The 26,888-nt window shown below is 39.1% G+C and overlaps 1 protein-coding gene across 5 annotated transcripts in view; it reads left to right on the forward strand.

Annotated features, from left to right (window-relative positions):
- Window positions 1–23,999, forward strand: part of inf2 (inverted formin 2) — an 86,735-nt gene extending 62,736 nt beyond the window's left edge. For 4 of the 5 annotated variants that reach the window (XM_063048096.1, XM_063048132.1, XM_063048105.1 and 1 more), the window contains 8 exons: window positions 78–148; window positions 780–900; window positions 985–1,149; window positions 8,032–8,134; window positions 13,989–14,153; window positions 17,672–18,370; window positions 20,967–21,063; window positions 22,734–23,999. In XM_063048096.1, coding sequence (XP_062904166.1) covers window positions 78–148; window positions 780–900; window positions 985–1,149; window positions 8,032–8,134; window positions 13,989–14,153; window positions 17,672–18,370; window positions 20,967–21,022 — 1,380 coding nt within the window. In that variant the 3' untranslated portion in view covers window positions 21,023–21,063; window positions 22,734–23,999. The remainder of the gene's footprint in view (window positions 1–77; window positions 149–779; window positions 901–984; window positions 1,150–8,031; window positions 8,135–13,988; window positions 14,154–17,671; window positions 18,371–20,966; window positions 21,064–22,733) is intronic. The other variant, XM_063048123.1, reaches the window with a different exon arrangement.
- Window positions 24,000–26,888: the final 2,889 nt, after the last annotated feature.

The raw sequence follows: 26,888 nt of genomic DNA on the forward strand, positions 1-26,888 counted from the left end.
AATTGTTGCATTTTATTTTGTTGTTATTTGATTTTTTTTAAATATCTAACCATTTTTTAAAATTTTAAATGGGAAAGGAAGCTGAAAATTTCCATCCAGACCTTCTGAATCTTCCAGATGACCTGGAAAGCATTTCACAAGCAGGAGGGTAAGAAATGCATTTGAAAGCTGTTTCTGTTTGTAACAATGCCGATCTTTTGCTAAATAGTGAGAACTATTTTTTTTACTGAACAACAAGTGAAAAGCAGAACCCAGTACTGGCCAACAAGACACAAGAAATTCCTGATGTTATTCAAATAACACCTCACTATTATTTGTCCAACAGTTTGGAAAGGAATATTTATAGGAAAATTGTGGACTGTAGTTTTCAAGGAATAAAACAATTCATTCCTTATGTAAGTCCTACATCTGGTGACTGGTAAGGAAGAAAAATCCCAAAGCCACTGATATTTGTAGTAAGCCTGTAATGGGAGGGAAGCATGCCAAGATCCTCTGGCTAATTAAAGGAACATAGAATTCCAAAGTTTATATTCTCCAAAGAATAGAATCTCAATTATTCTCAGGAACCAATATTGCTGGTGTGCATAAGAGTAATGGATGATTATCTATTTTCAATCAGTTGCTAAGATTGTTTTGTCAAGATTGTTATGCTGTTGTGATATGTGTCCCACATCTCCATTCTGCATCTTTTCCCTCTTCCTCATCCTTAAATACCCCCACCTTGCTATGTTTGATTAATCCTTAAAGACCTGCCCTATCTTTATAATATTTACTGACAGGATTAGCGTGGAATCGCTTCAAGCTGATACAATTAATCTGTTGGAACGCCTCAAGAAAACTAGTGGCATTCTCAAATCATCCATTGATGATATAAAATTACAGTTTGACAAACCCATCCAAGTAAGTAAAACATCAACCCTAAATAATTTGACAGCTTATTATAAAATTGATTTTTACAAATATGTATATAACCTACTATTTCAGGAAAGTCTGTCTGCAACAACTGAACTGAAGCAAATTCTAGAAGAGATCGAGGCAGAGAGAAAGAAACTGGCTCTGTACTTTTGTGATGACATTGGAAAATTTTCACTGGAAGAGCTCTTCAAAACTATCAAAACATTCAGAGATTATTTCCTGAAAGCAATGAAGGTAATTATTCATGACCTTACTGAATGAATCTCACTTTTGCAAACTAACTATAACGTCTTTGTATATCAATTGATTTGAAGATCTTTATTTAAGACTGCATAAATTGACTTGCAATGAGTTCTAATATAGTCATACAGAATACTGAGTGATTCTTACAAAAGGTAAAATCTGAAGCACTATTTAATGGATATCTTATGACATTACCGTGGTAGTCATGTTTCAGCACACTTGTCTTACAAATGTGCTGAAATATTAAAAGACGTGACCTGTGGTTAGTTGGGCTGCAATGTACCGATTGTTAGCCATAAATGGCATGGGGAATTACAGGCCAACTGAAGAGTTCAGCCTTGCAATATATAGCTTGGGAACAAGCTGGAAGTCCGATGCCAAAATATTAGCCTCCCACTCTGCTGGTGGAATCGGTTACAAATCCAGAGCAGAACACAACAGTCTTGAGATGATGGTTTCATACAATTAGCGCCTGCCCCTTGGCTTGAGCTAGTATTGGGTTACACATGGTGTGACCCCATGCATTCTCTGGAAAAAATTGAATTGACTTTAATTCTTACATCCTTCACATACGCGAGGAGTAAAAATCTTTACGTTACATCTCTGTCTAAATGTGCAAATTATAATAATTTGTAATAAATAGTATGAACAGTAAGATATACAACAGAACAGTCAATATAGCTTAGAAATACAATTGTATCAGGGTGAAGTAATCAGTCTCATGGCCTGGTGGAAGAAGCTGTCCCAGAGCCTGTTAGTCCTGGTTTCAACACTGCGGTACCGTTTCCAAGATGGTAGCAGTTAGAACAGTTTGTGGTTGGGGTGACTTGGGTCTCCAATGATCCTTTGGGCCCAATTTATGCACCTCTCATTGTAACTGTCCTGAATAGTGGGAAGTTTACATCCACAGAAGTGCTGGGCTGTCCAGAGTCCTGCGATTAAGGGAAGTACAGTTCTCATACAGTGATATAGCCAGTAAGGATGCTCTCAATTGTGCTCCTGTAGAATGTCCTTAGGACTTGGGGACTCATGCCGAACTTCTTCAACCATCTGAGGTGAAAGAGGCGCTGTTGTGCTTTTTTCACCACACAGCCGGTATGTACAGACCACGTGAGATCGTCAGTGATGCCTATACCAGGGTCGCCAACCTTTTTTGCACCGCGGACCAGTTTAATATTGACAATATTCTTGTGGACCGGCCGACCGAAGGGGTGGTGGGTGTTCAAGTAGGGTTAAACTCACCTCAACATGTCTTTTACAGTTAGGGTTGCCAACTTTCTCACTCCCAAATAAGGGACAAAAGTAGCAGTCAAATACGGGACACTTGTGTTTACTCTGAGTAAGACTACCATGACCATGAAGCCTTGCGCAGGCACCTGTGTGCGCATGCGTGCCGATTTTTTTTCCCACAAATCGATTTTGGCTTAATCTTCCCGACTACACTGTACATACATTATTTCTACTTTATATAGGCTGTGTATTTATCATATAATTCCTGCTTTTACTATATTAGTGTTATTTTAGGTTTTATGTGTTATTTGGTATGATTTGGTAGGTAATTTTTTAGGTCTGGGAACGCTCAAAAAATTTTTCCCATATAAATTAATGGTAATTGCTTCTTCGCTTTATGCCATTTCATAGTGTTTCAAAGGTTTCATAGGAATGCTCTACCTTAGTGGGGGAAATATAGCACAAGGGCGGTCCCATACGGGACAAACAAATTTAGCCCAATATACGGGATGTCCCGGCAAATACGGGACAGTTGGCAACCCTATGTTCAAGGTCGACAGTGCGTGACAGGGAATGAGGAAAGGTGCAGCTGACTCGTATCGTTTCCTCGTGGTTGGGGACCACTGGTGTATACCAAGGAACTTGAAGCTGTTCACCCTCTCAACCCCAGATCCATTGATGTCAATAAGGGTGAGCCTATCTCCGTTCCTTCTGAAGTCCACAATTAGCTCCTTTGCTTTTGCAACATAAAGGGAGAGGTGGTTTTCTTGAACTACTGTGTCAGGGTGATGACTTCTCTGTAGGCTGCCTTGTTATTATTTGAGGTAAAGTCAATCAATGTAGTATCATCTGCAAACTTAATTAGTGGATTGAAGCTGTTGGTGGCTACACAGTCATGCGTATACAGAGAATAAAGAAGGGGGCTTAGGACACAGTCCTGGGGGGCTCCTGTGTTGAGGGTCAGAGGGACAGAGGTAAGGAAGCCCACTCTTGCCACTTGCCAGCAACCCAACAGGAAGTCCAGGATCCAGCTGCACAAGGCAGGGTGAAGGCTGAGCTCTCTGAGCTTCTTGTCAAGCCTGGAGAGAATTATGGAGTTGAATGCTGAACTGTAGTCCAAGAACAGCATTCTCACATAAGCATCCCTCCTCTCCAAATGTGTAAGGACAGTGTGTAGAGCTGTGGCTATTGCATCATCTGTCAATTGGTTGTGTCAGTAGGCAAATTATAGGGAGTCCAGTGTGGGTGGTGGCATGCGGCAGAGGTAGTCTTTGACCAGCCTCGCAAAGCATTTGCTTATTATTGAGGTGAGTGCGACAGGACGCCAGTCATTCAGACATGTTACCTTGGTCTTTTTAGGTACAGGGACAATGGTGAGTGTTCTGAAGCAGGGGGACACTCTACATTGGGAGACGGAGAGATTAAAAATGTCCGTTGTGCCGTGCACATTCTGAGTACCCTCCCTGGGATGCCGTCTGGTCCCACAGCCTTGTGGCTGTTCACTCATTGGAAACACCTGCGTACTTCAGCCTCAGAGATGACCAAGGTGCAGGTCGCGTCGGCCACTCTCCTCGGGGGCTCAGTGCTGGCGACATCAAACCGAGTGTAAAAAAGATTTAGCTCACCTGGGAGTGAGGCAGCAAATTTTGCAGCACTGCTGCGTTTAGCTTTGAATTCTGCAACAGTGTGCAGACCTTGCCGTAAGCTGCATGTGTTATTGGTGGAGAGTTGTGTCTGGATTTTGTCCCTGTATTGTCACTTCGCTGCCTTGATAACTTTGCGTAGGTCGTAGCTGCATTTCCTGAGTTCCTGGTGGTTACCAGTGGCGAAAGCTCTGTCTCACGCATGGAACTGTTGTTCCAGGATTTCTGGTTTGGATAGACCCTGACAGATTTTTGGGGGACAATGTCCTTGATGCATTTCCGGATGAAGCTCATCACCACTTCTCTCAGCTTGGAGACATCCTCATTATGAAAGACATTCCCGTTGATGTCATCAAAGCAGTCCTGCAGCATAGAGACTGATTGGTTGGACCAACAGTGGACGGTTTTGTACATAGGCAAAAGCAAGACAGAGGAGTGGTCAGACTTCCCAAATAGTGGACAGAAGAGTGCTTTGTAAGCATTGTGGAAGGGAGAGTAGCAGGGGTCGAGTATGCTATCTCCCCGTGTGCTCACCTGGATGTGTTGACAAAACTTCAGAGGGACTTTAGTCAGTAACTCTCAATTAAAGTCTCCAGTGACGATGAAAACAGTCTCCAAGAAGTTTGACATTACAGGAGGCCATGAGGTAATTGGGTACAAAGTATTGTAGCTGCTTCCTCTTTTTGCCCAACTGCCTTTTTAAAGTTAGGGCCTTCATTTAATTACCTTACAGTGACAACAACATTTCACGAGGATAAACAGTTTGAAGTAGAATCAGAAAATACTGGAAAAACTTAGCAGGTCAAGCAGTATCTCTGGAAATAAAAATGGCCAATGTTTCAGGTCTGTGTCAGAATTCAGATAGATAGATATACAATACGAGTCTGAGGAACACTCCTTCTGGGTATGTGGCTCCATTCCAAACAGTATTGATTTCTTAAAATGTTAAATGGCATGCTATTTCTTGGTAACGATATTTGAACCATTTCTGCCTTTTTTTCCTGCTGAAAACTAACTTGCATTTCTCTCTAACTGAGGTCTTAGCTTAGATTTTTAAGGAGCTAGGTGGGAAAAGTTAAAAATCCTTGTATTTCTCCCAGTGCTCTGTGCCGTTGAGAATAAAGATAGGAAAATAAGGAGGATTAATGCTTGAGCAAAATATATGAAAGCAATATTGAAGAAGGGTTCCATTACGGTTTTTCAAGTAATATCAAAATTGCTTTTTTCTTTGTACCAATGATCTGTATGGAGGCATGCCAAACAACGTTTTTCACCATATGACAATAATAAACCCACTATGAAATGTGGCCTAAAAATAGCAAGGACTGGTGCTTAATATACATCAATACTAGCTGTTTTTAAAAAGATTGGAGCAATCTTTGAGGCACCGCAGTAACGTAGCAGAGGGAGGGGGAGCACCACAGTAGCGAAGCAGTTAGTGCAACACTATTATAGATTAGGCCATCAGAAAATGGAGTTCAATCCCAGCATTCTCTGTTCATCCTCCCCACAGAATGAGTGAATTTTCTTCAGGTGCTCCTGTTTCTTCCCATGGTCCCAGTTGGATAGGTTAATTGGTCAATGTAATTTGTTCCCTGATAGGGTTAAATTGGGGATGCTAGGTGGTGCAGCTGGAAGGGCCAGAATGGCCTATTCCACACTGTATCTCTAAATAGAATAAAATAAAATAAAGAAATAAAGCTGATAATTCCATGGGACTCTGATTTTAAAGTTGTGGACAAGAGATGAAAGGCAATGTGAGTTAGAACTTATTTTGTTGGATAGGAACTCCAGGGAAATTAATTTAGGGTGGGAAATCTTCTAAACTGATGGGATTGGTTGTATGGGATCCCCGACCTTGTTTGCAAAAACCAGGTGTTTCATTGTACTTTGAACACATACAGGGTATTAAGGTACTTTTTAAAGTTATTTAAATATTTTCAAGTTGTTTCTCAATGGCTCAAATCATCAGTTGAAAACAAGTCAAGACCCTTTGACAATGTGTTCCCAATGGGATATGAAAGTAATAAATGCAAAATTAGCTGCCTATCACAAAAACAGGGTTATAGTTTACTACGTGGTTCAGATTGCCCATTATTAATGAATGTTACTATACTGTGGATTAGTCACAACTATACTTGATCTATCCTGATTCACAAGCCCACTAAACCCACTCTTATTTCAAACAAGTTCCCCAGAAAGAATATTGGTAAAAGGAAACTGGCTTCTACCAAATCAACATAGTCCTGGACATTCAGAAACACTCCCAAACTTGCAAAAACAATTAAAAAATTAAAAGTAAATAAAAGCAAAACTCTGAAATTGCAGGCAATCTACTTACTGCAAAATGATCACACTCCAACATTAGTTTTCACGACAACAGGAAGCAACTATCTGAAGTTCCTAATTTCCGCAAACTCTTGATTGCAAGTTCCCGGAAGTGCAGACTCTTTTGGGGAAATTCCAGGCCGTAACACTGTACACATGTTTTCAGCAAAAATATCAGCATATCAGTCTAGAATGGAAGCTGGCTGGCTTTGAAATTTCCCACTTTCCAAACTCATGGTTAATAAATCCATCAGCCTAATTGCCACCAGGGACTGGAACTTGTAACTTCCTGTTATGCACGATTCAGTTACCCATTAGATACTGAGCATTAAAAGAGCAACAATGTGGCTCTTAACCATCTGAAAGTCACTTTTCTAAGATTAATTTTGCATGTAATTAAATAAACCTTTACATACATTCAATAGCATCTGAGTGAATGTGAAAGAATATTTAATTACATGCAAATATAATCTCACCAGGTTCACCTTCACTTTGGTCAAGATTGCTTTAATTAAAGCATTTACTGGTAGGATGCACAATCTGTTGCTTTGGAGCAGCAGTACAGTACAGAGATAAAATTACCATAAATTACAAAATAGAAAAGAAAGGTATGTCACATCTGGAATCTTCCGGTTATCGGACGGTTTCCTTCCACGCCGCTCCGACGTATTGGGAAATAGTGTACGAGGCAAGTTACAGCAGTGGTTTTCCATTGCCTTCTGCCGAAATTACAGAATAAATAGTCCAAAAAAGGGCAAATGAGGTAGTGTTTATGGACCATTTAGAAATCTGATGGAAGTGGGGTTGGGGGGTGGGGGCGAGAATGTGTTTTTCTATCATTGAGTGTGCGTCTTCAGACTTCTGTTCCTACTTCCTGATGGGTAATATGAAGAAGAGGTCATGTCCTGGATGGTGACAGTCCTTAAAGATGGATGCTGCCTTCTTGAGGCACTGCCTCTTGAAGATGTACTCAATGCTCACAATGGAGGTAGCTGAGTCTGCAGCCCTCTGCAGCCTCTTGTAATCCTGTGCATTGGAGCCTCCACACCAAGCTATGATGGAACTAGTCAGAATGCTCTCCACCACACATCTATAGAAACTTGAATGTTTTTGATGACATACCAATATCCTCAAACTTCTAATGAAGTAGGGCCACTGGGGTGCTTTCTTTGTGACTGTATCAATGTGTTGGGCTCAGGCCAGATCCCCTGATCTTGGAACTTAAAGTTGCTCTCCCTTTCCATTACTGACTCCTCAGTGAGGACTGGAACAAATTCTCCCAACTTCCCTTTATTGAAGTCCATAATCAATTCATTGGTCTTGCTGATGTTGAGTGTGAGGTTGTTGTTGTGACACCACTCAACTAACCAATCTGCCTTACTCCTATATGCCTTCTCATCACCATCTGTATCATGTCAGTGAGATCTGAAAGGTAATTGGCCCAATAAGAGTTTCCCAAGTTGAGGAGGGCACTACTAAAGGAACAATGGAGTACACTGCATCCTCCTGATCAGTGCCACCTAGACATCATATAGAGGTAGTTTGGCAAACACGCAGAGGCCTCACACCTAAAAACATTCACTCATCCTGAATTGCAGGTGATTGTTTCAGCCAACTGGTCGTATCTGTGCTTCCCCACTGGAAAATAATTCTTCTTTTCCTATTATTAAAGGAAAATAAGCTCAGGAAAGAACAGGTTGCAAAAGCAGAGAAGAGGAAACAAAAGCTTCAGGAAGAGGAAGCCAAAAGGCAAAAGGGAGAAGATGGACATGTTGGTAAGTAATGAATTGAGTAAATATTTCTGAATTTCTCAATGTCGGGGTCTATGTATTGTATTTTAAAATTACGTTTTATCGTGACATTATGTTCCTGTTAAGGCGAAAGGTAAGCCCAAAATGTTTAAGGGAAATTGGCTGATGAGAAATATTGAGGCACTGGTCAAGAAAAAGGAAAAAGCATACACTGGGTTAAGGAGGTTTGGTGACGATAAGAAGAACAAGAATATTCTTAAGAGGGAAATCAGAAGAACAAAGAAGGGGTATGAGGTGGATCTGGGATGTAAGGTTAAGGAAAGTCCCAAGACATTCAATAGCTATGGTGGCTAGGGAGAGAATAAGTCCCTTCAGAGATCAGCAAGGTTGCCTAAGTCTCAAGCCACAGGTGATGGGTGGAATTTTTAATGAATATTTCTTCTTAGTGCTTTCTTGAGCAACCATGATTTTCTCAGTCATAAGGGGAGCAAGAAGAGATGTTTTGGAGGAAATGCATATAAATAGGGAGGAGATATTTACACTTTAAAGACAATAAATCTCCAGTCGCTCATTTTGTTTGTCATTTAAGAAGGGTAGCAAGGACAAGCCAGGGAACTACAGGCTGGTCAGCCTGACAGAAATAGTGGGGAAGTTACTGCAGGGAATTCTGAGGGACAAGATCTAACAGCATTTGGATGGAAAGAATCTGATTAGGATACAGTATTGTTTTGTGCATGGGAAATCACGTTTGGCAAATCTTTTAGAGTTCTTTGAAGAAGTAGTCAAAAGGATAGATGAGGGTAGGGCAGTGGATCATAAACATGAGAAATTCTGCAGACACAGTACTAGAAGTCCAAAACAACACACACAAACTGCTGAGGGAACCCAGCAGGTTCGGCAGCATTTAAGAAAATCAATAAGCTGTTGATGCTTCAGGTCAAGAACCTTCAGAACTGGAAAGGAAGGGGAAGATGATAGAATGAAAAAGTGGGAGGAGGGGTAGGGAAAGTAAAACGCTGGAGAGGAAGGAATCTGCTAGGAGAGGAGAGTGGACCATAGAAGAAAGGGTAGGAGGAGAGGACCCAAGGATGGAGGGGTGCTGATAGGTAGGTGAGAAGAGTTAAGGGGCTAGAGTGGGAGAGGGAACATTTTCTCCTTCCATCAAAAAAAAATCAATATTCATGCCATCAAGTTGGAGGCTACCCAGACGAAATATAAGGTGTCGTTCCTCCATTCTGAGGGTGGCCTTATCATGGCACAAGAGGAGGCTATGGAATCAGAATTAAAATGTTTGGCCACTGGAAAGCACCTTTTTTGGCAGATGAAGTACAGGTACTCGACAAAGCGGTCCCCCAATTTACCACAGGCTCAACAATGTAGAGGAGGCTGCATCAGGAGCACTTGATGACAGCAGCAGATTCACAGGTGAAGTGTCGCCTCTCCTGGAAGGACTGTTTGGGGCCCTGAATGGATGTGAGGGAGGAGGTGAGTGGGCAGGTGTAGCACTAAGGCAGTGGATGTTGTTTATTTGGTCTTTAGTAAGGCCTTCATCAATGTCCTGCATGGTAGATTGGTCTGGAAGGTTAGGTTCCGTGGAATCCAGGGTGAGCTAGCCAGGTGGATTCAGACTTGGCTCAGAGTTAGGAAACAGGGGGTGGTGGTTGAAGGTTGTTTGTTGGAATGGAGGCCGGTGACTAGTGACTAGGATTAGTACTGGGACACTCGTTATTTGTTTTATATATATATGATTTGGAAGTGAATGCACAAGGCTCTTGATCAGTAAGTTTGCAGATGACATAAATTCAAGAGGATCAGGGGGCAGGAGTGAGTGTAGTTTTTATTACTAAGGAGAACATGCTTGGAAAGCTGAAAGATCTTCAGCTACCTCACCCTGGGGTGTAGTCCATTTGGTAAGTCACCTGGACCAAATGGACTACTCCCCAGGGTAGAGGTAGCTGAAGAGATTGTGGAAGTATTAAAAATGATCTTACAAGAGTCACTAGATTCCCGAATGGGTTTCAGGAGGCTGAAAACTGCAAATGGCCCTCCACTTTTTGAGAAGGGAAGGAGGTAGAAAGAAAGTATAGGCAAGTTTGCTTGACCTCAGTGGTTGGGAAGATGTTGGAGTCTGGTATTTCAGGCACATGATAAAGTAGGTCAATCGCTGCATGGTTTTCTTAGGGGGAAATCTTGCCTGACAAAACTGTTGGGATTCTCTGAGGAAATAATAGATGGGATAGACAAAGCAGGGTCAGCAGATGTTGTTTACTTGAATTTTCAGAGGACCATTGCCAAGGTGCCACACATGAGATTGTTTAACAAGGTATGAGCCCATTGTATTACAGAAAAGAAACTAGCATATATAGAAGATTGACAGACTGGCAGGAAGCAAGGAATGGGAATAAAAGGGGCTTTTTCTGATTGGCTACCAGTGACTAGAGGTGTTCCACAGTGTTGGTGTTGGAGCCACTTCTTTTCATGTTGTATGTCAATAATTTAGATGATGTAATTGGCTTTGTGGCCAAGTTTGCTGACAATACAGAAATAGGTGGAGGGACAGGTAGTGTGGAGCAAGCAGGAAGTCAGCAGAAGGACTTAGATTTGGAGAATGGGCAAAGTGGCAGATGAAACATAGTGTAGGGAAGTACATGATCATGTAATATGGTAGAAAGAATAAAGGTACAAAAAAGGCTGGATTTCAACAGGCTTCTAGTCAAGATGGTGCCTGCGTACAACACTCCTACAGTTGACATCTTCTGGGTAGACCACAAAACTATATATTTCACTTCTTATATGTATTTTATGATTGCTTTTCCTCTTGAATGTGATTCTGGAGCTGTTGGAGTCTGTGATTTGCGGTTTGGAGATCAGTTGAGTATTTCAGTGCTCTGCAGTCTCCAAGAGGATGCCAGGAGACAGAGGCAGAGTGCATGAACTTCATGACGAGAAGGCTATGGGACAGGGCATGGGCCAATGTTCAACTCCATTTTGCCAATTGTAGCTTCCGTTGTTTGCTGATTAAAACAACGAGGGAGATAGAAATATCAAAGCAAATGCGGAAGGTGAGGGCCAGCTGCCTGCTTTTTGATCACTGGTGGGATTGATCTGCTGCCGGAGATGGGAGTGGTTCCCACTGTACCCGGAGAATGTTCCCCAGATTTTCTGCGTTTTGGATATGGACTTGGACTATGGACTATTTTTTCAGTCTTATAGTTTTTTATATTCTGTGTTTTTTTTTGTCCGATCTTTCTCGTTTTCTTTTGTGTGAGGAGGAGGAGGGGGATTCGGGGTCAATGTGCCTGTTCAATTTTTTGTTTTTTTTGTGCGTGGAGGGCGATTTGGGGGTTGATGATTGTGCTGCCACACTTTCTTGGTTTTGTGGCTATCTGACGAAGAAGAAGAAATTCAGAGTTATATACTTTTATAATAAATGAACATTTGAATTTAAAAAAAATCTGAAGTGGAAAGGGATTTGGGAGTCCTCTTGCAGGATACACTACAGATTAACTTGCAAACTGAGTTAGTGGTAAGGAAGGCAAATGCAATGCAAGCATTCATTTCAAGAGTACTACAATAAAAAGCAAGGAGTACTACAATAAGGCGTTGGTCAGACCACACTTGGGAGTATTGTGAGCACATCTAAGAATGGATGTGCTGACACTGAAGAGGATCCAGAGGAGGTTGACAAGAATAATTCAGGGAATGAAAGGGTTAATGTGTCAGAGGCATTTATTGAATCCAGGTTTACACTCAGGATCTTTGCTATAGTGGGGGAGTCTAGGGCCAGAGGAATGTCCATTTAGAACAGAAATGAGAAATAATTTCTTTAACCCAAGGTTACTGAATTCATTGCCACAGATGGCTATGGAGGCCAAGTCGTTGGGTATATTTAAAGCAGAGCTTGATGGGTTCTTGATTAGTAAGAGTTTCAAAGTTACAGGGAGAAGGCAGGGGAAAGGGGTCAAGAAGGATAATAAATCAACCATGATGGAATGGTAGAGCAGACTCAATGAGCCAAATGATCTAATTCTGCTCCTATGTCTCATAGTCTTATGGAAGTAAGGAGGTGTTGTTGATAGCGAAGAAAATTACCATAGATTATTACAGGAGGATCTTGATTACCTAGGTAAATGAGCTGAGAAATGGCAAATGAATTTCAAGAAAGGTGTGTGGTGATGCACTTTGTAAAGTCAAACCATCGTGGGGCTTAGGCTATGACTGGTGGGGCACTAAGGAGGATAATCGAATGGGAGGACTGAGGAGGACAAATGCACAGTTCATTGAAACCAATGTCACAGGTAGACAGGGTAGTGAAACAAGCTATTTAGCATGCCAGCCTTCATTAGTCAGGGCACTGGGCATATGAGTTGGGACACTATGTTACAGTTGTACAAGTTGTTGTTGAGGCATCACTTGGAGTACTGTATATGTTTTGGTTACCCTATTATTGGAAAGACATAGATTAACCGGAAAGAGTACAGAAAAGGTTTATGAACATGTTACCAGGACTAGAAGACCTGTGTTATAGGGAGAGGTTGGCCAGGTTAAATCATTCCTTGGAATGCAGGAATATGATGAGCAACGATTCAGAAATCTTTAAAATTGTGAAGAGGCATAGAAGGGTGTTTATCCAGAAGATTAAGATGCATGAGATCCATGGTGAATTGGCCATTTGGATTTAGAACTGGTTGCCCATAGAAGACGGGGCAGTAGTCAAAGGGACTTATTCTACCTAGATGTCTGGGATTAGTGATGTTCTGCAGGGATCTATACTGGGACTTCTGCTGTTTTTTGATAAACAGATATATGACCTGGATGAAAATGTAGCTAAATGGGTTAATAAGTTTGCAGCCTTGCTGTAATATAACCCTGCCTCTTTTCAGGTTTTGCCAGACTTTCATTGTTTCTATGTTGCATTAAGATCCCCTCCTTTACTCCCTGTATACCCATGACTGTATCACCACCCACAGCTCCAACCTGCTAATTAAATTTGCCGACAACACTACATTGGTTGGCCCTATCTCAAACAATAACAAAATAGCCTATAGGGAAGAAGTCATCTCTCTGACACAGTGGTGTCAAGAAAACAACCTCTCCCTCAATGTCGCAAAAACAGAGGAGCTGGTTGTGGATTACAGGAGGAATGGAGATGAGCTAACCCCTATTGACATCAATGGATTTGGGGTTGGGAGGGTAAACAGCTTCAAGTTCCTCGGCATCCACATCACCAAGGACCTCACATGGTCTGTGCACACCAGATGTGTGGTGGAAAAGGCACAACAGCGCCTCTCACCTCAGACGGTTGAGGAAGTTAGGTATGGGCCCCCAAATCCTAAGAACTTTTTAAAGGGGCACAATTGAGAGCATCCTGACTGGCTGCATCACTGCTTGGTATGGGAACTGTACTTCCCTTAATCACAGGACTCTGCAGAGAGTGGTGAGGACAACCCAGCGCATCTGTAGTTGTGAGCTTCCCATGATTCAGGACATTTACAGGGACAGGTGTGTAAAAAGGGCTTGTAGGATTACTGGGGACCCAAGCCATCCCAACCACAATCTATTCTAGCTGCTACCATTCGAGAAGCAGTATTGCAGCTTAAAAGCCAGGACCAACAGGCTCCAGGACGACTTCTTCCACCAGGCCATCAGACTGATGAATTCACGCTGATCCGAGTGTACTCTATATTACATTAACTGTTCTATTTATTATAAATTACTATGATTGCACATTGCACATTTAGACGGAGATGTAACGTAAAGATTTTTACTCATGTATGTGAGGAATGTAAGAAATAAAGTCAATTCAATTCAATATTTTGACATGGTTTATGCCCTAATTCTTCTTTAAATCTCACAAACTCTACTCCATGTTTTTCAGTTCAAAAGTTACCAATAAAGCAAGAGGAAGAATGCATTATAGATGCTCTTCTGTCAGATATAAGAAAAGGTTTTAAGCTGAAGAAGACGGCTAGGAGCAATTGTGAAAACTTGTCTGCTCCGAAACATTCCACTACTGAAACAAGTAGCAGGAAAATACTGCTGGGTAAGAATAAATGGTTCCATGGACATTACTTCAAACTGTAATCCTCCTTGCTTTAATTCGTATTGGCAGAATTCCCATTGAGAAACTATGTGGCCTGATTTATATTTTTCTTTAGGTAGCAGTTATCTAATTCATATTGCATTATACCTGCTATTTTCAAGTCTTTCAGTAGGTGAAGACCATACAGCAATGCATTATCACAAAAGATTTTTTTAGAAGTTAGATCAACACGGGTTAATATGCAACAGTACATATGCTCTAAAATTGCTTACTGCAATAGGTGGGTGTGTGCATATACAGTATGCAAAATATAAACAGACTTTGGGGAAAATATGCCTTGCATATATTTACAGATCTGACACTTCAAAAAAAATCTTACCTTTAAATCTTGAATATATTTGTTTTATAGCAATTGAATTAAGCAAATTTTCAGTCATTTAAAATCTGCATCCAGTTTGATGTATTTGTTGTTTTTTGATCCTGAAAAAAAATCAAAATATTTTCTAGCATTTTGATGTGAAAAACAAAGTAACATCAACTCAGCCACAGGCTTCATATCAGAATTGATCTTATTTATTACTTTGGCAGATTTAGTTTTATTATATGTTCTTTGCTTAATAGTTTAGTTTATGATTTTCTTTTGCTATTGGAAACAGAATGCGCCAAAATTGAACAATAGATAGAGTGGATGTTCAGAAGAAGATAATAAATATCTCTGAATACCACAGTTCTATACAAATGAGGTAAAATTATAGGGAAATAGCAAAAGGGTCAAATTAAATGCTTTTTATCTGAATACACATAACATTTGTCATAAAATAGATGGCACAAAGTGAGAAAGACAGGTATGTGGTCTGATAGCAATCACAGAGCCATTGTTGAATGGTGACTAGGATGGGATCCAGATATTTTGAGTGCTTAATCTTTTGGAAGGATAGGCAGACGTAAAAATGGAGTCTAAAATAATGACTTTAATAGAAAAGAATGATCTTGTTTGATCAGAGGTATATTGAGTTGAGGTAGGAATAAGAAATGTCAAGGCTATGTGACTCATGGAAGCAGTTGAAATGACTCCTAATGTGTAATAATGTAGAGAACAGAAATTTAAAAAACAATAGGTGTTTGTATGAAAGATGCTGAAATATCACAGGGAACTTTCACCTTTGATTCATTTGCACCAACAATTGGCAATAGAATGAATTTGGGATTGCTTCTTAGAATAATTTGTAGACAACCAAATGGGGAACAAGCTGTATTTGATTTGATTATATGTAATGAGATAGGATTATTTAATAATGTTTCATTACGAAGCAAATTCTTCAGGGGAAGACAATATTTTTATATTTAGTTTTAGAGTGAGAAATTTCATTCTAAAGCTGATACCCTGACTAAAAGTGATTACAAATAATAAAGGCAGGCTTTGCTAAAGTGGGCTGGGAAAGAAAGTAGGATAGTAGCAAGCATTTAAGGAAACATTTCATCATTCTTAACACAGGCATAATGAAATCCCTGCTATGCGAGAGATGAGAGGAACATATAAAACCAGTGAATAATGATGTATAATTAACTGAAGAAACCTTAGATATTTTTGAAGAAAATAGGAAGAGGGTTGACATTGGTAACACAACTTATCTTGATTTTCAAAAGGCTTTAATAAGGCACTCATTAATAAATTAACAGTCATACAGGAGTGAAACAGGTCCTTTGGACTAATTAGTCCATGCTGACAAAGATGCCTATCCAAGCTAGTCATATTTGCCAGTATTTTGCCCTTAACCCTCTAAACCTTTCAAAGCCATTATCTGTCCAACTGTCTTTTACAAGTTATTTATTGTAACCACCTCAGTCACTCCACATATATACACCCTTGTATGTAAAAACAAAAAATGCCCTTCAACTTCCTATTGAACCTTCTCCCTCAGTATAATCCCATGTCCTCCAGTTCTTGGACCCCCAACCCTTGGGGAAAAAAGATGGAGTGCATTCACCCTCTCATGACTTTATATCCACTAGAGGATCATCTCTGTCTCCTATTATCCAAGGAATGAAGTACTTCTCCCTACAATTCATTCCTTCATGTCCTTGCAACATGTTTGTAAGTCTTTTCTGCACTTTTTCCAGTTTACGAATGAGGTTTTGAATGGAGTCAGAATGGGTTTCTAACTGACTTCATGACCGAAAGCAGGGAGTGGGTGGGTATTTGCAGTAAGAAAAAGTAGCTGGCGATATTTTACAAGAATCACTGTTGCAGCTTTATTTTCATTCGGAATTCATACTAATGCTTTGGACTTTTGGAATTAAACCAATTTTCTGAATTTGGGAGTAATGATGGCACCCCATGCATTCTTATCATCCCCATTCTCTCACTTGGCTCCTGCAACCTATTCCCTTTCATGTGCCTTTTACTTCCCCCCCCACCTCCAAATTCTCCTACTATCCAGCCCTATGAATGGTATTTTGCATCAGCCATCTTTCAGGTGAGGGAGGAGAATGGGTTGCCTGTGAGAACCGCATACTGTCTTAGGGAGCCCGCTCTGTGCAGCGGATACCGGAGCTCAGCACTGAAGCAGGGTCATTGGATCTACAGGTCAGCAGTGCCCTTTAGCTGATTTTGAGCATCTGACCAGTTAAAATTTAGCTTCAGCAACCTTCTCCTTCTATCATTTGGATGATGCCGATTTCCTTCCTAATTAAAGAAAAATCGTTAATCTTTCTGAAATGTTTCCTGTATACTTAGCCTCTGAAGCACGGTCTTTCTGAGAAACTCTAGTATACTTCTATATATTATATAAAAGCAAGGATGTAATGTTGAAGCTTTATAGAGCACTGATGAGGCCTCACTTGGAGTATTGTGAGCAGTTGGGCCCCTTATCAAAGAAAGTATGTGCTGACATTGGAGAGGGTTCAAAGGAGGTTCAAAAAAAACGATTCAGGATTTAAAGTCTTGTCATATGAAGAGTGTTTGATGGCTCTGGGCCTGTATTCACTGGAATTCAGAAGAGTGAGGCGTGACCTCATTGAAAACTATCAAATGTTGAAAAGCCTCGATAGAGAGGATGTTTCCTATGGTAAGAGAATATATGACCAGAGGGCACAGCCTCAGAATAGAGGGGGCATCTTTTTAGAACAGAGATGTGGAGGAATTTCTTTAGTCAAGGAGTGGTGAATCTGTGGAATTTGTTGCCACAGTTGGCTGTGGAGGCCAAGTCATTAGGTATATTTAAGGCATAGGTTAATAGATTCTTGATAAGTCAGGGCATGAAGGAAGGAGATTGTTTGCCCTCTAATCCCCAGATAATCCATAATGAAATGGTAGAGCAGACTCAGTTGGCCAAATGGCTCCTACATCTTAAGATTTTATGGTCTCAGAATGTATTGTGATGGTAATTGCTTTTATTTTAAGTGGGTGAAATAGGAGGAAAATATTTTCAGATTTGATTATTTAAACCAACTGTATTGATTATGGGGCAAGTTTTCACTTTCATAAATGTACAGATTTTTATTTGTGTGTTTTACAGACCAAAATGACACTTCAACAGAAGACAAAGAAAACAAAAGGGCTTCTCAATACACAACTACATCAGCAATCATGGATGAAAGTTCTAATTCCATGGTGAAGTTAGTCACCCAGCAACCACCTGCTGAACAGAGACCTGCTGAAGACAAAGCACCGATAAGTGATGTGCTCAAGACATCTGCAAGCTCCCCATCTAGCTCTGAAGTAAACGCACCTGAAACTGAATCAGAACGTGAGAAAGTGAATGACAAGAATCTTGAAACATGCTCAACTGATGCAAATAAAGTAATTGTTTGCCAAGACAACCCCAGATCTAGCAAAGAAATGTTAATTGCAAATGAGCATGAACAGTTGACACAATGTAATGCTGTAGCCTCTGTGGACATTGTGGCCAGGGAAAATGAAATACTCTTTCATAGCAGTAACATTAATGGGAATTTATCTCAAGCTGATAACAAAATAAATTCCCAAAATAAAGTTGACTCTAGATGTGATATGCCTGACTCAAAGACAAACACGGTCACTGAAATAACGATATCAGAAACAGAAGAACAAACTATTCCTGACACAAGTGCCACTTGTCCTAGCCCAAGGAATAGTCACTCTGGTGATGAGTCACCTACAAAAAGTACTTCACCCAGATCTTCCCTAACACTACTTGGTCGGAAATCAAAAGACAGGAAAAGTAAGAAAAGCAAAGGTAATTGTCTTCAGTTTCTCCAAAGCACACCAGGAAACAGATCAGAAAATATTTGACTTTAAAATGCAAGACACCTGATATAAATGAGCTTCAATTGAAATAATTCTCTTCTTTGTCAATTTGTGTAATACTGTATTTAACGTAAAAGAACTTTGTCATCCACCCAATTTGAACAATGCTCTGTTCTACAGCAAAGTGTATGTTAAATTGTTATTCAGGAAGAGTCTTACTGCATCACTATGATTTTCTGGTTATTGCTGAATGATTATGACAGCTGTACTATCAAATCTTGTTCTATGCTTCTTTAATTGTATTGTCGATTAATACACACACATACAACTCAATCAGCCTTCCCATTAACTAACACAGTGCTGAGTCAAGACTTTACCCAATTTTAGAGTAAAAGGATGAAATAAATTCAGATGAATACAATTGATGGAATAAGTTGATGAGTTTTAAAGAAAAAAATATATATTCAATTAGATTATACAACCACTTTTGAAAGTGTAGAAAACAGGATAAATTTTAATTTATTTTACACGTTGCACTGTCAGCTTACAAAGCCTATTAGTTATTTCTGAGGTATACTCATTGCTAATTTATAGAAAATTGGGAGGGGGGGTAATTAATACGTAACAAGATCCCAAAGAAGGTAACTGAGTAATCAGTCTGTTTCTTTTTGACAAAACACTGGTCAAACAATGACTCATAGCAGAAGCTCTATAATGTCCATGATATTAATTTTATCCAATGAAATATTAATAAAGGATCTGTGTAACATTTCTCCAGAAAGGCAACATTGGGCAGAAATGAAGATGAATTTGAGCTTGATCAAATTCAACTTCATTTCTACCCAACATTTAAGTGCACTACCAAGAGAGAATAAATGACTATGTTGCATTTTCAAATGAATTAAACCTATACTACATTAAAAAAGTTAAATGTTTGTAATTGGAAGATTAGCTGAAACCAAGGCATCTTTCAGATTATACTTTGAGTTTTATGCTTTGGAAATCAGACCAAACATAAAGGAAGCATTCAAGTCATGGTATTAATGCGGTGATTAGTCCAGTTGTTAATCTCAAGCATCAGGCTTGAGAATTATAAAGAAGTATTAGGGCTTCGACAGCAGATGATGAAATGAAACTTTGAATTGATATAGTATAAAGTATTAACTAACACAAATGAGCAAAGAGAACACAAAATACTATTATAGTGGTTGAAACTGAAATAAAACTGCTTAACATCCAGAATGATCAGAAATCATTTGTTCATGAAATGAATGATCATATTCAGAACAGAAACAATAAATGCAAAAAAAAGGTTAAAAGAGCAGGCAGCACCTGGGGAAAAAAATCTGAATCAATGATTCCTATCAATAATCCTTACTGTATTTAGAATATCCAGATGCTCTTTTCTTCAGACCAGTGTTGACAAAAGTAATCAGTTTTGTTTCTGATCCTGTTGTATATCCAGGCTGAAAGAATCTGAAAAACATTTTTTTTCATTGTTATGTGAATTTACATTCTTATAAAGGGAAAGCTCTATTATACACAGGGCTCTAGGGATTTGATACCTATTATTTAATATATTTTTCAATAACATTATAATACTTTTGAAATAACTGAAAATATGTTAGCACTTTAAAATATAACATTTTAGCACTACAGCAGTTTAATTGCTTCACTAAACCATGAGCTATAGTGCTATCGATTTTCCCTTTCGTAAGGTGAGAAGTAATTAAAAATATTGCTTTTAATTCTGTATCACTGCAACTGGAGTGCCTTTGAGGTTCCAAAATGGATGCTGATTTTCTAGGTGTGTTTCATTCTCTTTACTTGGAGGAAGTCTCATTTAAATCACAGCCTGGAATACTGTGACCAGACTTAGTCACTTCACCTTCAGAAGGATTCTTTAAATTGGGAGGGAACATTGCAAAGCAATGTAAGAACTGTGCACGCTGGAAGTAACTCTTGGTGAGATGATGTCTGGGAAGAGAGTTCAAAATGTTTCAGATCTATGACCCTTATTCAGAAGACACCGCACCACCTTTCAAAAGCAGTATATTATTAGCAGAAAAGTTTTTGGTTTATAAAAGTTAAGTTACAAGGAGAGATTTCAGTAACAAGGAATGTAGTAAACCTGGAATTTAGAATGTTAAGGGATGATTGAAGGGAACTGATTAGGATGGAGGGAAGGAAATTATTTTCACTTTACCAGCATTAGGTCCTGGGGTGAAATTGGGAAGTATTTCTATATGTAGAGCATAGTAAAGTTTTTGAACTCTTTCATTAATAGCAGATAATACTAGGTACAGGGTAACTGGTTAATTTTAAATCTGAGTTAAATTTTTAGTAACCATTGGAAATGAGTTACAATTTAGATGTGATCTCAACGAATTGTATAACAGGCTCCTGGAGCTAAATGCTCTCTCACTGTGGAGAATCCTTTTCTGAGATGGTCTAAACTATATTGATGCAGGCTAGACTTAAAATAGCCATTAGTGAACAGTTAATCACAATTTGATTAAAAAGTTGATGCTTTTACTCTGAACTGATTTTTTGCAAATATTTTCCTACTTTTTGTTTTAAAACAGAAGTCTGCTCTGAAGATAGAAGCAATAAATCCAAAAAACCTTGTTCATTGCACTAATGTATGTCTGAGTCTCACGTACACAACATTCCTAAACCACGGTATGTTTACTTGTTTTCTGCCAGAAATCTTTATTGAATGAAAAAGAATTCATTTTGTTGCATGTAAACATGATTATCCAGTCAGTAGCACCATTGCCAAGCTTCCAATTTGCTTAAAGAGACTAGCCATGATCATTAATCCCAGTTGGCGTATAAGGTAAGCTTGAGTTTAGGAAGAACTATAACATGGGTGACTTTGCATCTGCTATCCAGTCGCTCCAGCGTTGTTTAATGCTGTTGCTATTTATTACAGTCAACTATAATGCATTTTCTGGAATGGCAAAAATTATCCCATTTGTTTTGTATCTTTGTCCAAGTTCATTTGCAGCACCCTATCTCCTAACATCCCCACAAGTGTTTACTGTATGTGAGTAAATCACTTTATGGAAGTTCTTAACATTAGGACTCTTTCTATGGGCATTCATGGTATTTTTACTTTTGAAGCTGTACAACAAGAGAATTATAATATGTCTGTTCATCTGATCTACGGTCACCAAAGTAATCCTTAGAACACTAGTCATTCACTCCCATGTTGGTTCAAAATAAGAACATGGTATGTCACAGATCTACAAAGCAGGAAGCCCAGTTACTGGTTACTAAACAAGATTGGAAATTATGACTGATTTCTACTTCCACTTCCAGTCAATTGACTTATCCCCAGCAACACACACAATAGACAACACGTGCAATTGACTTATCCCCAGCAACACACACAAAATGCTGGAGGAACTCAGCGGGCCAGGCAGCATCTATGGAAAAGAGTAAACAGTCAATGTTTCGAGCTGACCGCTCATCAGGACTGGAAAAGTATTATTCTTGACAAACACTAATCATCCCATAACAGTCGCTGATGGGCCAGTGTCCTCCCCTGGTCTGACAGAATTTGCTAATTAAAAGTCTTTGACCTTAAACATTAATTCTTCTTCTCTTTCTCCAGATGCTGCCTGAGCTGCTCAATGTTCCCAACACATTCAGTTTATTTTTCAGATTCCAGCATCTGCTTTCTTTACATTTAATGCTATTGTAACAACATGTCCCTGTGTATGTCAAACTTAATTAAGATTACCCTTATAGTGATGAGCTTCCACAAATGAACTTTTACCACCTTTAAACTCTACCAGTTGAGTTGCTGAAGTAATTTTTAATCACCTTATTCCTTATGTGAATCTCAGCCTGTTGGTTTTTTAAACTGCATGTTAGAAACTTATCACTGCTTAGAGTCAAATTTTCAAACTGCATTCTTGATACATGAGTTACTTACGGGTATGACAAAGTTAGAAAATGGTCTTGAAAGATTTAAAATCAGAACCAGAGTGATCAGGAACATTCCGTTTCAGCATCTGCCCAAAGTGGCAAATAAAGAACAGGCAAGATTGCTATAAATTCTGCAGTGATTTCTCTTATAAGAATGTAGCGGATGGAAAGGAGGGTGATCTTAGCAGGAATGTCTTCCACAATTAACCCCTACTATTTGTTGTTAATGTTCACACATCAACTGGGCACTAATGGAAGTAGATACCAATGAGAGAAACTAAGTATTAAGAAGAGTGTACGTAGGAGAAAAAGGGAAGAAAATTAGTCCTTTCATTCTAGCATAAAAATTCCAAAAGTCACTCTGTGTGTTTTTTATTATCTGAATAATAAAACTTAGTGTCTGACATCTGTTTCAGAAGAATGGAAGAAGACATAACAAGAAGATGATGGAGGCAATCTGATCAAGAGTTATCACCAACTCAGAAATGCTTTTTCTCAAACAAAAAGAATGACATTGTGTACCTGGACTATTCTAAGTCTTCTAAGAGTCTTGCAAATGTGCAAAATAGTTGAATGTACACTATAAAGAAACAATTGTTAGCTTTGTAAGGTTGATTGTCATCAAAACAACTTTTGAAAAAGTGGAAACATTTGAAATAGTAGAAAATAAAATAAGACTAAGCTATGTTAGCTGATTTTATGCTCATTGGGAAACTTCTGCTAGCATCAAGAAATCGAGTACTAAATATTCAAATGATAACATGTTATTGCTAGTACTTGAAACATTCTGACAATCGTCTTTTTCGGTTCTGGAATACTGCTCTAATCTGACACTGGAGCTAAGTGAGTGAGTCTCACTGAAACAACAGGAATTCTGCAGATGCTGGAAATTCAAGCAACACACATAAAAGTTAGTCCTGACGAAGGGTCTCGGCCTGAAACGTTGACTGCACCTCTTCCTAGAGATGCTGCCTGGCCTGCTGCGTTCACCAGCAATTTTTATGTGAGTCTCACTGAAAGCTAGTTTCTACAGTTTCATGGTGTTGGCCTTGAAGAATAGCTTGAATTCTGGAAAATTTAGGGATGGTTTTAAGTCAAATGCTGATCTGTAACAGCATATTTTTCATGCCATGAAAATGGTTGGTGTAACTAAATATTAGCTCTATGTTATCTTGAACATAACATTTGGTGTAAGAATACTTTCAGCCATAAGTCATAATAATACTTAAATTAGGATCCTGAAAATTGCTTCTTATTTAATATGGCGTGTATTTGCATAAATTAAATCAAAATGCCCAGCATCCAGCTTTATGCAACAAATTTTAACAATCTGTATCTTTTGAATGAAAAATGTGTAATCTAGTATCAGCTTTATTATTTCATAATACTCATTCTGAATTTTATTTTCACAAAGAATTGGATTTTTGTATCATTTGAGCATTGTTACAATGAATTGGATTTTTAAAAAATCTTCTGAACAATAACTTGTTTTTCTACAGGAATAACCTTTATATTGTTCTTTATTTTAATAATATATTTTTGTCAGTCTTTCCTTTATGCCTTCAATACAGTAGTGCTTCGTTTCAAAGCGATAAAGGGTACCCTGACTTTATGCCACCTCTAATGTAGCAGCTGGCTGCTTACTGGAATATTTCAGGAGAAATAAAAAAATAAACAATTAATAAAGACATTTTTGTGAAATGTTTATTAAGTATTTTATAGCTTTTCACACTAGCCCATTTCTATATAATGTACCAGTAAAACTGAGGGAATGATTCAAGGACGTGCTCAAATTTCTCCTTGAAACAAAAAAAAGTGACATTCCCTGCTGAGAACCTCTGGCCATGACTTCTCACAGGAAAATTCAAAATGGTATTGGTAATGAGATCTTGTAAAGGAAGCATGCAGAAGCCCTGTGTAAACATCAGAAGGAGTGTACCTCCTCACAAATTACTCAACCACCCACCTAATCTATCACCTCCTGTGATTCTGTGAAACAATCTGGGATTCAAAACCTACAGAACTAGAGCAAGTCATGCTTAAATTTCTTTTATAACATTTTCACTGATAATATCTAACACACTTCATAGAACATTACAAATACTAATATGACAAATCACTTAGCAGTTTTACTGCAAAGCTCAACTTGTTAGAAATGAGTATCAATGCCATGGGTACAATTTTCCATCTATTAAAGTGAAAAGCACTCATTCTTAAACTATGTGTGTGGGCCTTTTCAGATACTACAACCAGAGGTCATGGGTTAAGGGTGAATGGTGAAAAGCTGAAGGGGAACACAAAGGGAAACTTCTTCACTCAGAGGGTCGTGAGAGTCTGGAATGAGTTGCTAGTTCAAGTGGTGCATGCAAGCTCAATTTCAATATTTAAGAGAAGTTTAAATAGGGACATCGATGTTAGGGGCATGGAGGGCTATGGTCCTGGTGCAGGTTGATGGGAGTAGGCAGTTTAAATTGTTCAGCACCAACTAAATGGGCCAAAAGGCCTGTTTCTGTGCTGTACTTTTCTCTGGCTCTATAGCTACAAAATCATTGCACAGATCACTGCAATCTAAATGCTTGAAACAGATTATCATTACATAAAGACTTTGGTATGTAGCACTAAATTTTAAATTATAATCCTCCTACATAGGTGGCTAATAATGAAATACCATTTTCAAATATCAGTTAACTCCAGAGAACCTGACTGAACATTACTTACATTTTTTATATAAGATTGTCTGTTTTGTCCTCTATGATACTCGCTTCCTTCCTTCCTTTGGTACTCCATCAAACTCCCATCTCCAATTAAAATTATGATAGAAGAACTTCCTGAAATTTAAGACTTGGTTTTTCAGGAAATAAAATTTCATTCTGATTTGTAAATTGTTTTTAATAGTAGGCCTCTCTTTTGCTATTGCAAATCCATCTCTGTTTGTTTAGATAGCTCCAGTTCTTTGCTCAATAATAACAGACTCAGGATAAAGACAGAGAGAGACCTGGGCAGAAACAAGAGCCACTGAGAAGTAAAATCAATGAAAGTTTATTGGAAATGAGTGAGACAGGCATAAGTCCAAAGTCCTCATATTGTGAATCATGTAGAGGCGTATATAAAGTTAAGATAGTTTCTGAGTTGGAAGAATTTGTATTAATCCTACTCCAGAGACTTGAGCATAAATTGCATTAAATGTGCTGTCAAGTAGCCAACAGGTTCATAAAGGTAACTAGCTCTGCTATATATGTGCACTGCAGCTCAGAAGTACAGAACACACTGGGAATCCAATGTGAGTTTATCTGACCACTTGTATCACTGCTAGACTAATCACTGAGCCTAGAGGAGTTCTGAAACTTACTGAACCAGGATCTTGCAATTTTACACCAACCTCAGGATGCAGAGCTAGTGTGGCCCCATTCATTTACTAACTTTAATATAAAGTTTATTTTAGTAATTTGTTTTCTTCTTTGTTTCTCTATATATTCATATAATATAAACTAATTATATTTTAATGTGCTTTGAAATATATATGTTATTTTTAAAATGTTAAATAACTTTTTTTAATTAGTTAAAGTAATTTCAACTGGTATACAGGTGTACCTAATAAGGTGTACCTAGTAAAGTGACCACTGAATGTAAATTGTGCTTTAGGTCTTTGTTGTAATTTATTGTAAAGAATATCAAATGCTACAATATGTTGCAAGAAAATAACTGTTCATGGAGTTACAAAACACTAATAGCTTTATGGGCAACACATACAAAATGCTGGAGGAACTCAGCAAGCCAGGCAGCATCTATGGAAAAAAGTACAGTTGAAGTTTCGGGCTGAAACCCTTTAGCAGGACTGGATTAAAAAATACTATAGAGTAGATTTAAAAGGTGGGGGGAGGGGAGAGAGACAGACTAGGTGAAAGGTGAAACCTGGAGGGGGAGGGATGAAGTAAAGAGCTGGGAAGTTGATTGGTGAAAGAGACCCAAAGAGACCTCACCGATATATGTGAGGCTACACCGGGAGAACCGAACACAGTAAATGACCCCCAACAGACTCACAGGTGAAGTGTCACCTCACCTGGAAGGACTGTTTAGGGCCCTGAATGGTAATGAGGGAGGAGGTGTAGGGACAGGTGTAGCACTTGTTCTGCTCATACAGATAAGTGCCAGGAGGTAGATCAGTGGGGAGGGATGAATGAACAAGGGAGTTGCGGAGGGAGCGATCCCAGTGGAAAGTAGAAAGTGGGGGCGGGGGGGAGGGAAAGGTGTGTTTGGTAATGGGATCCTGTTGGAAGTGGCCTGTCCATCCATGGCCTCCTCCACTGTCCTAATGAGGCCACACTTAGGTCAGAGGAACACCACCTTACAATCCGTTTGGGCAGCCTCCAATTTGATGGCATGAACATTGATCTCTCAAACTTCCAGTAATGCCCCCCACCCCCATCTCCTTCACCATTTCCCATTCCCTTTTCCCTCTCTCACCTTATCTCCTTGCCCACCCATCACCTCCCTCTGCTGCTCCTCCTCCCCCCTCTTTTTCCTTCATCCCTGGCCTTCTGTCTCTTTCACAATCAACTTCCCAGCTCTTT

The sequence above is a fragment of the Mobula hypostoma genome, chromosome 1, assembly GCF_963921235.1.
Source record: "Mobula hypostoma chromosome 1, sMobHyp1.1, whole genome shotgun sequence".
In the NCBI taxonomy this organism is placed as follows: domain Eukaryota; kingdom Metazoa; phylum Chordata; class Chondrichthyes; order Myliobatiformes; family Myliobatidae; genus Mobula; species Mobula hypostoma.